The sequence below is a fragment of the Gossypium hirsutum genome, chromosome A10, assembly GCF_007990345.1.
Source record: "Gossypium hirsutum isolate 1008001.06 chromosome A10, Gossypium_hirsutum_v2.1, whole genome shotgun sequence".
NCBI lineage: Eukaryota > Viridiplantae > Streptophyta > Magnoliopsida > Malvales > Malvaceae > Gossypium > Gossypium hirsutum.
The window spans coordinates 118,102,383-118,114,273 of NC_053433.1; the positions used below are offsets into that span (position 1 = coordinate 118,102,383).

Sequence of the window (11,891 nt, forward strand, 5' to 3'; positions counted from 1 at the left end):
TTTAAGTTTAATATTCAAACTCCATTAATATATTTAGTAAGTAGTTTCCAACATGATAAAATAGCCTTTTAAAGTTTCTCATCAATCAACTTTTATGTTGACCAAGTGATTTCAAGCTTGATGGTTCAAAGTCCATTAATTTCTTTCATAGGTGGTTTCTACCTTGAAAGTCTCTCATATACGTTTTTCAATACACATAGTTTGGAACTATCAAGCAATTCATCAATAGGATCTTTGCCTAGGGCACCAAGTGTCTAACTCTAATAGTTTTGATAGGAATTGTTAGAGTTAAATTGCTTGTCAACTATATATTAAGTTTCAATTAAAAAAACAATTTAAAGAACAAAAATTAGAGATGGACAAACAAATTGGTTGCACAGTTTGAAACGGTAGAGTAATCCATTATATATTAATAGTTCAAGATGTTATTAAAGTTGAATTCACTCACCAAATTGCAACCTTATTCTTATACACCTATTGAAATCCTTCTCCAAACTAAAATAAATTCTTAAGAAGAACTAAATTTATGCTCTCTAAATCTCTTGAATAAATTGATAATCAAGTCTTTAATATACAGGTATTTGTAGACTTAAATATTTAAATTAGTATGATCAAAATGAATCTATGAACTTTCTTCCTAATTAAAACTGTTCAACATAATATATCATAAAAAGGCAATCTCCATAAATTAAATTTCATACCATCTTAAATCACTTTAAACAATATAAATAAATATCTTAAAAGTGTATAAAAATAGTTAAAAAATCTAGTCCAAACATGTAAATAAAATGAGCAGATTGAACTGTGTCCAATTGCAAAATGAATTGCAATTGATGCCACTAAAAGATATAGAAATATTAGATGAATTTAAAATTTTATATACATGATAAATATAAATTATGTGAATAAACACAACTAAAATATTAATGGAAAAGGAAATTAGGAGCAAGAGAGAGAGGGGAAAGAGGATAATCCTCAATTTTGTTTAGGGTCCATCTGCTACTGCCCATAGGCCGTACCCAATAAACTGGGTTCCAGCCATTGCTGAAAAGGCCCATTTTCATCCAATCCCACTTTATGACCACAGCCAAACTCTGAAAACCCTAGCTAGTAGCAACTCAATTTGGCTATGGAATTTGGGTTTTTGTTCCTTGCTCACGGATTTTTCGTTTGAAATCAACCGGTAAGTTTATGGCTTCCGGTTCTCTTTCTATTTTTTTTTTTAAATTAGGGAAAGGTAAACGAGCAATGCCAATTCTTTCGAAACCTTCTCAGTTCGGTGTTCCAACTTCCAAGGTTTATATGACATAAAAGAAGCTTCTTTGCTACTATCTGGCCCTAAGGTTTACTTTTAGTTTACCATTGGCCTCTGAAATGTGTTTTATTTTTCATTTCTATGCACATTGACTTGATCTTTTAATTTCCATGTTTCATGTCTTTGGTGTGGAGGTATTGTCTAGGCAATGTACTTTACCATCTATTTGCATTAGCATTGAATTTTGTTCTTGAATTAGATTGTTTGGTGCAACCTGCAAATAGATTCCTATCCTGATATCGGTTTTTCTAGTTGGAGCCTTCAAATGTTCTTCCTTGTGTTTTTGATAGCGTGTACTGCCTTATAACTTGAATGCAGATAGTAGCAGAGTTACTCCTTTTTTGTTTGCCGGTAATGCAATTAATAATCTCACAAGTTATCGATGAGCTGTTGTAGTTTATTTTGCCCTTGAAATACAAAAATTTTATTGTAGAGTTGGAGTTTCCAAGTTAGGCTTTTCTCAACTACTTGCTGTGCATGATGGAACAACCTCATTCGTGTTGCAAGGGAGCTGAAATGTTATTAAATCTCCAGCCAACCTCCTCAGTTTCTATTCAATATCATCCGTTCTTTGGTCCCCATGATGATTTGGTTCTACTAGAGCTTGATGAGAAACTTCTCTCTGATGTCCTGTACCAGAGGTAAGGTGTAATTTTGATTCAGCTTGTAGACTTTCTAATGTAATCTTTTGAATATTCCAATTTTATACTTTTTTTTACCATCTCTTTTCTAGGGTAACCTTAAGAGGACAGCCTGATGAAGATGCGGTTCTTTGCACCAAGTCCAAAACGTACTTGGTTAAATTTGTAGGAACCTCAAACTCTGTGTTCCTTATACCACCTGCAGATTATTCAACATCGCATGAAAGTGGCGGGGAAAATTACAATCAACAAGTTCCTACAGCATCAGTCATCAAAGTTGCACCTGGTAACATGGAGCTTGTTGAGGTTGCTCCTAGACTTGACAAGCTCAAATCAATTCTCTCAGAGAATCTTTACAGCTCTGATGAAGCGTCAACGGCAATGGGGGATTTATATAAATGGGATGATCTTATAAACAAGGTTCAAGCTAGCGATGATGAATTAAAGGCTGGATTACAAGCTCTTTCAGCCGTGGAGATTGATGGATATTGGAGAATTGTGGATGAGAAATACATGGACGTGATTCTTAGGATGCTTTTGCATAATTCCGTGTTGAATGACTGGTCGCTGGACTCACTTGTTGAAGATAAAGTTGTGAGTGTATTGGAATCGGATGGATTTCCACGCAAACTCGTGTACCATTGTTTGAATGTCTATGGTAGTAGGGTGGAGGAGGCCATGGACGGAGGTGTTTGGAGACTGGATGCAAGACGAGTATGCGTGCATTTTGCAAGGGGAATATTGAGAGAAGGAAAGAGGAAGATGGAGAGTTTCATGGAAGAATGGTTGCGGATGATTCCAGAAGAAATTCAGCCCAGTTTTGATTTGTTAGAAGGTGAAGTGTTGACTGAGAAGCTTGGTGTAGAGACATGGGTTCGTGCCCTCAGTGTTTCCTCATTGCCAACAACTCCTGCAGATCGTTTTTCCATCCTCTTCAAAGAACGAGCTAAATGGGAGTGGAAAGATTTAGAGCCCTACATTAGGTACTTTTTTTAAAAAAATTTCAATTGCACATTAATCTGATTTGTGTAACTATTTAATCTAAGAAGTTTTCTTTTTTTTAGGGATCTAAATGTACCCGGGCTTTCATCGGAAGCTTTGCTTCTGAAGTACACTCGGAGATCTCAACCGAGCATTGATGCGGAACCTGTTTTTAGTGCTAGATAGATATACGTATATATTGAGGCTTGGCTTTCTGAGGGTGCCATTGTCGTGGTTTCATGCTAATCAAGTGATTTAGTACTAGAAGAAAGTTGTTTGACCTTTGTTATTATTATTAGCTCCCTCCTTCACCATGGTACTGGATCTAGAAGTATGCCTATGCCATGCAAGCATATAATTTCTCATTTGCGAGAGAGCAAGTCTATATTTGTCAGTATAATTTTGACATGTATGTTTTATTAGTTATTTATGTCGAGATAAAGTAGCAAATATAGGATTTACATGTACAATGAAACTAGACGTGTGCACTTTCTTGTAAAGTAGACGTCTACGAGAAAACGCGACAACCACATACTATTACCTCAGTTATAACATCATGTAAGAGCTAACTGCTAGACGTATGACCTTTCAATAATATTAAAAGTTAAATGTATTATAAGTCGTTTTTTTTTCCCTTCTTTTATTAATAGTCAATAATATTTGTAAGTCGCGAGGTTATATGTAATTTAGGAGTTATTAAATTACGACAGATTATGGAAATTAGAGCTTCCATGTCGAGAAATCTTACCTACAGGGTTTCAGCTACAGAAGAGATCAATGCAAGTACATGTTAACTGTCAACTATGCCAAATGGGCACTGAGACAACTGAGCACGTGTTTCGAACTTGTAAATTTGCTAATCTAGTATAGGGAAGTTTATATTCCATGAATGTACATCAATGTATTCAAGACTGGTTCATCACGATCGATCACACAGAACACTCGAATTAGGCTTTCTACACTTTATTAATTGTGGGTTGTTGGTACATTTGGAAAGCCAGTAATGATAAAATCTTCAACGACATAAAGCCAAATCCTCTTCAAACCATTCAATGGATTAAACGGAATGTCCACCTCTATCATGGAGGCTTTTTCAAGAACATGCAATACACTAACCTGTGTTGGTCGAACCAAAGAGGTAAATCACAGCCTCTACAGGAGGGTATCACCTCGTGGAAACTTTTGGACTATCGTACGTGGGCTAGCAAAATAATAATAATTCTCAACTTTACGGTGTGGCAGCCATCATACAAGATTAAAAAGGTAATCAGATCATAGCATGGCATAGCTTAGAGTGTAGCTCTAAACTCCACTACCAGATGCTGTTCCTACGTTTAGTTCTGCTCAGACTCCGGCACTTAATGTGTTAACTTGTGTTTGCAGGGATAATTCTAACAAATAAGTAAGTATTCTTTCTAGGAAGACACCAATACTTTGATAACTTCGACTAATCATGTCAACATTTCTGTGTTGATACGGGGCATTACGAACAAACAATATGACTAAAATTACAGCATCCAATCCAAGAACGAACAAACAATATGACTAAAATTACAGCATGTTGTAAAATAAGTTGTACTTGACCTTGACTTTTGCTAGCACTGCACTATATGTTTTACAAACACCATTTTGTTATCAAAGAAAAAGAATAAAGAAAAGGTGTATACTAATGAGATTTCATCTTACTATAGATTCTCTTCCATCGAAAGAGACCTTAAAACAAATATGCTGGACAAAAATTATTGAGAAAGCAATGATGAATAGTGTCAAAACCTATTGTAAACAAATTTGGAAACGCCATTTTCAAGGAAGAAATCTCCATCACCCACGGTCGTTATTTTGTTGTCGCACCTTTTGCTTTTGTTTTTTTCCTTCATTATTTTTCAACCGTAAAAATTTAAGAAATGGCCAAAAAGAAAATTTGATATTCCCTTATTTTCATATAATAAAATAAAATATTATACGACATTTCACTGTCCTCAACACACAAATCTTGTTTTGATTATATTTGTGAAAGACGTAATTGGATGGAATTCATGTTTGTCAATTGTCAATTGTCAATTGCGATTTGTCTACTTTCATAATAGTTTCTACAGTCAGTTTTATATCCTTCCCACGAATTTTTTAGTTCAATTTTTATAAGACATATTGTATTTTTAAAAGTAGAATTTATGATAAAATTTTTAAGAAAATATTTTAGAAAAAATAATCCTAAATTTTGAAATAATTAATTTTTATGAATTTGTAAAATAAGGAGAAATGATACTATTTTTATTTAAAAAAATTGAGTTTAAATTTTCTACATAACCAAAGTTGAAAAAAAATTGTTTAAAGCTTAGATATAAGGGTTAAACTCAAGTAGTTAGTAATATATAGGTATACTGTTTTGAATTTATTTATTTTCAAAAAAAATATATTTAATAGAAAAAATATTAATTATATAAATGAATTAAATTAAATAATTTTAACTATAAAAAATATTAATTGATTATATAAAATACTCATTATTTAACAAATCTAAAATAAAGAAAAAAATTCACATATTAAAAACAAAGTTATCTATAACATTATTTTTAAAAAATCTACAATAAAATCATCTCATGCCAAATATATAAATTGAAAGTTTAATAAAAACATACACAAAAAATTGTGTTCAAATTGTCTTTTCTTTTTCTTTATTTTGTTTGTTTTATAAATTCTTTACTTATTCTTTATTAATTTTCTATGTTAAATTTTAAAGTTGTTGTTTTACCTTAGTTAAAGTTTAAATTTTAAATTTGATTAATATTTTTTTAAATATTTTTTAAAATAGATAAAAAATTATATATTTTTTAAACATTATTCATGCATGGACCAATGCATAATGTTCCAACAAGTGCGCTCAGAATTGGACAGAATTAATGAGCTGGTGTAAAAAAAAGTAAGTGGTTATTTTGATTTATTATTGGAATAGTGCAACTAACTGATTCAACCAAAATAGACTATATTGGTTAAATCAATATTTGAGACTTGACAACAACTACCACATTGAAATCTGAATTTTTTTCAACTTAGTCCTTGAAGTAGGTAATTATTTTCATATTATGGTAGTAACTAGGAAATATTCTCATATTGAGACTTAACTTCTTTTTTACTTAATTTAGTCATTGGACTTGATAATTATTCTTACATTACAATTTGAATATTAAGGACTAATTTAAACAAAAGAAATTTTAAGCCGCTATGTGAAAATAATTTTCAAATTTAGAGACTAATTTAGATAAAAATAATTATACCTAATGCGAAATTTAGAGAATTAACCCTAGATTTAATTTTAAATTTAATATAAGTATTCCGTCGACATCTCACCATTTATAAAGTAATAATATCCATCTTTGTCAGAGAATCTTCAGAGGACAAATTTGCATTCACTCAAATAGGTTGGGTTTTTCTTTTGGTTCAACACACTAAAATGGGCTCTGCTGTAAGGTAGTTTAGTTCATTTGCAGTTGCAGCTGGTACCGTCTATTATTTTTGGGTAAATTCACTAACTCATCACCTAATTTTTAGGGGATTTCATTTTGATAACTAAAATAAAGCATTTTCTAATGACGGTGACAATATTATAAGGATTTAATTTTAGATGATCAAAATGAAAATAAGGTGACTAATTAAATAGTTTATCATTTATTAATAAATAATAAAGGTTTGAATTTAAAAATATTAAAATTTACTAAAATAAGCTTTTTCTATTATTTTCATGAATGTAGTTCATCGATACATATATACAGCATGTACTAAAATATATATCGGTATAACTTTAATTAAATTATTCAAAAATAATAATAATTAAACTTTTGAAAAAAAAACATAAAGGTTGAAATTTGTCTAAGTTTATTGGGAAAAAAATACCAAAACAAGCCAAATTGGAGTTCTACAAATGTATAATTTTCCTTAAATACCATGACTTTAGTATCATTTGCACTATTTGTTTGTATCTACGAAGTTTTAAAAATTTTAGCAAAGTTGTAATTTTTTATTGATTCATATAAGTTGAATGATGGAGCAAAACAATCCTACTTTACTATTAAATATATATATATTTGGTGGATTCCATTTTTATACTTTAAAGAGTATGGGTATAGAGATTTCCGAAATGGAGAAAATGGCGGGGTTGGTTAGTGATGAATGATTAAATTATTTTATTGATGAACTAGTCATCCGCATATAAGTTATAACCATTCTTAATTAGTTGTAATCATTGATTCCTTTGTTGATTAGCTCATTGTATTAGACTCTTTTGCACTCACCTACCATTACGGTATTATATAAGAAATTCAGTATGGGAAACTGAAAAAGCATAGGAGAAAAAGCCAAAACAAAAAAAGTGAATAAAAAGTGGCACTCCCAAAAGAAAAGCTAACTTCACTAAAAATTAAATTTAAAAACTGATTAGTCATAGTCATTTCAATGAGTGGAGGAAAATGTAGATGTCTTTGATGGTGTTTGATTGTTTTCATGTTTTTTATTTGATGCATAATTATTAATTAAATTAGAAGGAGGCCTTGTCTTTGGCCTTGTCCTGAAATCAAACAATGTTATAGATTTATTATTGTTAAATTTCATTAATATATTTACATTGAATGAATCATTCATTTAATATGATACATAAATAGTGATAATTTATTTACATTAGAATTCGGATTGTATTTTACTTTCTCTTTTTAATTTTTATATATTAGATAAATTAATTTACTTTTTAATTTAACATTTTTATCCATTTTCCTTAATAATGGAAATAATATATCCTAATACAAAGTCCTCGTTAACATATTTACCAATTTTAAAAATTTTGGATTTCAGTGTAAGATGACAATTATGCATGGTTCATTAATTATATCTATAGTTTTAACTGTATATAAACAAAATGATAATACTAATTAAATCTAAAGCAATCAGTTCAAGCCCAATCGCCATATAGATCTCTTACGCTTTAATAGCCATTTGCCATGCCCATCGAGTTCTGGAAACAAAAAAAAACCAGTGTTTTCCTTTTTGTTCTTAATTAATAATATTTCCTGTTGGTTCAAGTTTCCAAATTCCAATACATTGGATGCAACTGAATCTACGGCCAGTCCTCATGATTCATGATGACAAAAGGTAATCATGTATGTAAATACGTAGCACCCACCGATTAATCTCTTGTGCTTAAAAAATAAACCTCTTTTTCTTCTAAGACTTGATACAACTAATTTCCTTCAGTGCTTTTCTTACAAAGACGGACAGGGACAGAACACCGTGTTAACATTAATGGGAGATAACATTAATGGCAAACAATACAAAATGGTGCAAGTTTAGCACCCTAAAGTTGACTTTGAAAAAGTGGCATGGGAATTATTTTTTTTTGTCCTTGAGATAATGGGCTATTTATTGTTTGGTCCTTGAACCTCAACTATAAATAGGCCTTCTCATTTCTCATTTCAATCATCCCAACCAATCTTTCTCTCTTAGTTTTCTCTCTTCTCCCATTTGAGAATTCTTAAGGAATTCTATTTGTTTGTAATATTTTGGAGATAGTAAAGTTATCATCTGGTGTTAGTGCCCGAGGACGTAGGTATAATTTACCGAACCTCGTTAAAACTCTTGTGTTCTTTCTTGTCCTATTTTTCTTTCAATATTTGAGGGTATAATAGTAGTATTTAATTGTGCTATTAAATTACTATAGAAGGGATATTCTGACTAAGGAAAGACTTGGTATTTAAGAGATCCATGTGATCCATCTCTCTTCCCTGGGAATTGAACTTTGTGTGATTTTTTAGTACAATAATTTACACGCTTCCGACCCTATTGGAACAACAAGTGGTATCAGAGTCGAAGGTTAATCGTAGTATGCTCTGTGGTTGCAGTTTAAACTGATCTTCCACATCAGAAAAGATTTCCTTAGGTATATTGAAAGATTATGGAGAAAACGGTCGGTGTAGGAGCTTCAACATCGTCCATGTGGACAAGACCGACAATTGCAAATGCAAGACTGGCCGTGGAGATCTTTGATGGCACGGGCCATTTTGGTATGTGGCAAAGTGAGGTTCTAGATGCCCTTTTTCAGCAGGGTCTAGACATTGCCATTGATGAAGAGAAACCAGATGATGTACAGGAGAAAGATTGGAAGGCGATCAATCGGTTGGCATGTGGCACAATTCGATCATGCCTTTCTCGAGAGCAAAGGTATGCTTTTTCAAAGGAGACTTCTGCAAATAAGTTGTGGGTGGCACTTGAAGAAAAATTTTTGAAGAAAAACAGTCAAAATAAGCTCCACTTGAAGAAAAGACTGTTTCACTTCACATACGTCCCAAGTACCACAATGAATGATCACATCACCAAATTTAATCAGTTAGTCACTGATTTGCTGAATATGGATGAGACATTCAAAGATGAAGATTTGGCTTTGATGCTGTTGGGGTCACTTCCTGAGGAGTTTGAGTTCCTAGAAACTACTCTATTTCATGGCAGGAGTGATATATCTCTGAGCGAAGTCTGTGCGGCCTTATACAGTTATGAACAGAGAAAGAAGGACAAACAGAACAACTCAATCAGATATACAGAAGCTTTAGTAGTCCGAGGTCGTTCATACACTCGGAAGAAAACTCAAAAGGGGAGATCAAAGTCAAAGTCTAGACTCGGGAAAGATGAATGTGCTTTTTGTCATGAGAAAGGCCACTGGAAGAAAAATTGTCCAAAGCTGAAGAATAAGGGAAAAGCTGCTGTAGATGCTTGTGTTGCTAAGCATGATACTAGTGACTCTGAACTATCACTGGTTGCATCATCATCGTCGTTCCATTCAGATGAGTGGATATTGGATTCGGGTTGTACCTATCATATGTCCCCTAACCGGGAGTGGTTCTCTGATTTAGTAGAACTAAATGGAGGAGTTGTTTATATGGGCAATGACAATGCCTGTAAAACTGTTGGGATAGGTTCAATCCAATTAAAGAATCAAGATGGATCAACCAGAGTTCTGACTGATGTTCAGTACGTGCCCAGTTTGAAGAAAAATCTCATCTCATTGGGAGCCTTGGAATCCAATGGTTCAGTTGTTACTATGAGAGATGGGATTTTGAAAGTGACATCTGGCGCACTTGTGATATTGAAGGGCATCAGGAAAAATAACTTGTATTACTACCAAGGTAGTACAGTTATTGGAGCAGTCGCTACAGCTTCCGGTAACAAAGAATTGGACTCAATGCAGTTGTGGCATATGAAGTTGGGACATGCCAGCGAAAAATCCTTGCAAATTCTGGCAAAGCAAGGATTGTTGAAAGGTACAAAGGCTTGCAATTTAAAATTTTGCGAGCATTGTGTTCTGGGAAAGCAAAAGAGAGTGAAATTCGGTACTGCTATCCATAATACAAAAGGTATTTTGGAATATGTTCACTCAGATGTGTGGGGGCCTTCCAAGACACCTTCATTGGGAGGAAAACACTACTTTGTTACTTTTGTTGATGACTTTTCCAGAAGAGTTTGGGTGTATACCATGAGAACTAAGGATGAAGTGCTTAGAGTTTTTCTTAAATAGAAAACTATGATCGAAAACCAGACTGGCAAGAAAATCAAGCGGCTTAGGACGGACAATGGAGGGGAATATAAAAGTGATCCGTTCTTCGATGTGTGCCAAAAGTATGATATTGTTCGACACTTCACAGTTAGGGATACACCACAGCAGAATGGATTGGCAGAGCGTATGAATCGAACATTGTTGGAGAAAGTTCGATGTATGTTGTCCAATGCTGGGTTGGGCAAGCAATTTTGGGCTGAGGCTGTGACATACGCTGGCCACCTTGTTAATCGTTTGCCATCATCTGTATTAGAAAGAAAAACTCCTATGGAGGTATGGTCTGGAAAATCAGCTACAGATTATGATTCCTTACATGTGTTTGGATCCACTGCATATTACCATGTGAAGGAGTCAAAGTTAGACCCGAGGGCAAAGAAAGCTCTCTTTATGGGAATCACTTCTGGAGTGAAGGGATTTCGTCTTTGGTGCTTAAGCACAAAGAAAATGATCTGTAGCAGAGATGTTACCTTTGATGAATCTGCCACATTGAAAAAGGTAGCAGATAAAGATATTCAGACGAGCAATACTCCACAGCAGGTGAAGTGTACTCCAAAACAGGTGGAGTTTGAGCAGATGGGGATTTGCCCAGTTAATAAGTCTAATTCTCCAGCCACAATGGAGGAATTAGAGGTTGAAGAGGTTCTGACCCAAGAACCACTAAGTACACCAGAACCAGTTGCAGTTGCAAGGCCACGGAGAGAAATTCGTAAACCTGCTCGATTTACTGATATGGTGGCCTACGCCCTTCCCGTTGTTGATGATATTCCTATCACTTATCATGAAGCAATGCAAAGCTTAGAAAGTGATAAATGGAAAAGCGCCATGGATGAAGAAATGCAGTCTCTCCGGAAGAACAATACTTGGGAGTTGGCGCAATTACCGAAAGGTAAAAGGGCAATCGGATGCAAGTGGGTATTCGCAAAGAAAGATGGATCTCCTAGCAAGAAGGATATTCGCTACAAGGCAAGATTGGTAGCTAAAGGCTACGCTCAAAAGGAGGGAATTGACTACAATGATGTATTTTCCCCTGTTGTGAAGCATTCCTCCATTAGAATTTTGTTGGCCTTGGTAGCACAGTTAAATTTGGAGCTAGCTCAACTTGATGTTAAGACAACTTTCTTGCATTGTGAGTTAGAAGAGGAGATCTATATGACTCAGCCAGAAGGATACACAGATGCTGGTGGTAGAAATTGGGTTTGTAAGCTTAACAAATCGCTATATGGATTGAAGCAATCCCCGAGGCAGTGGTACAAGCGATTTGATAGCTTTATGAGAAGGCAGAAGTACACTAGAAGCAAATATGACAATTGTGTGTATTTGCAGAAGCTGCATGACGGATCTTTCATTTATCTACTCTTGTATG

General features: G+C 33.7%; 1 protein-coding gene across 9 annotated transcripts; it reads left to right on the forward strand.

Annotated features, from left to right (window-relative positions):
• The first annotated feature begins 1,044 nt into the window (after window positions 1–1,044).
• Window positions 1,045–3,550, forward strand: LOC107936368 (sister chromatid cohesion protein DCC1). 9 transcript variants are annotated; one of them, XM_016869086.2, is made up of 5 exons: window positions 1,111–1,183; window positions 1,634–1,666; window positions 1,749–1,956; window positions 2,049–2,939; window positions 3,021–3,550. In XM_016869086.2, the coding sequence occupies exons 3-5, from the start codon at window positions 1,793–1,795 to the stop codon at window positions 3,121–3,123; spliced, it is 1,158 nt and encodes a 385-aa protein (XP_016724575.2). In that variant the 5' UTR covers window positions 1,111–1,183; window positions 1,634–1,666; window positions 1,749–1,792; the 3' UTR covers window positions 3,124–3,550. The 9 variants fall into 9 exon arrangements, with proteins under 9 accessions (XP_016724571.2, XP_016724576.2, XP_016724575.2 ...); XM_041078426.1 differs by having other exon boundaries at window positions 1,173–1,343; XM_016869082.2 differs by lacking the exon at window positions 1,634–1,666 and having other exon boundaries at window positions 1,045–1,183.
• Window positions 3,551–11,891: the final 8,341 nt, after the last annotated feature.

What these genes read in the sequence shown, in the direction of transcription:
- LOC107936368 (XM_016869082.2), top strand. Translation starts at nt 1,793, where the DNA reads ATGATGGAACAACCTCATTCGTGTTGCAAGGGAGCTGAAATGTTATTA. An exon ending in TCTGATGTCCTGTACCAGAG is followed by an intron (nt 1,957 to 2,048) that starts GTAAGGTGTAAT and finishes TCTCTTTTCTAG; the next exon opens with GGTAACCTTAAGAGGACAGC. An exon ending in GATTTAGAGCCCTACATTAG is followed by an intron (nt 2,940 to 3,020) that starts GTACTTTTTTTA and finishes TCTTTTTTTTAG; the next exon opens with GGATCTAAATGTACCCGGGC.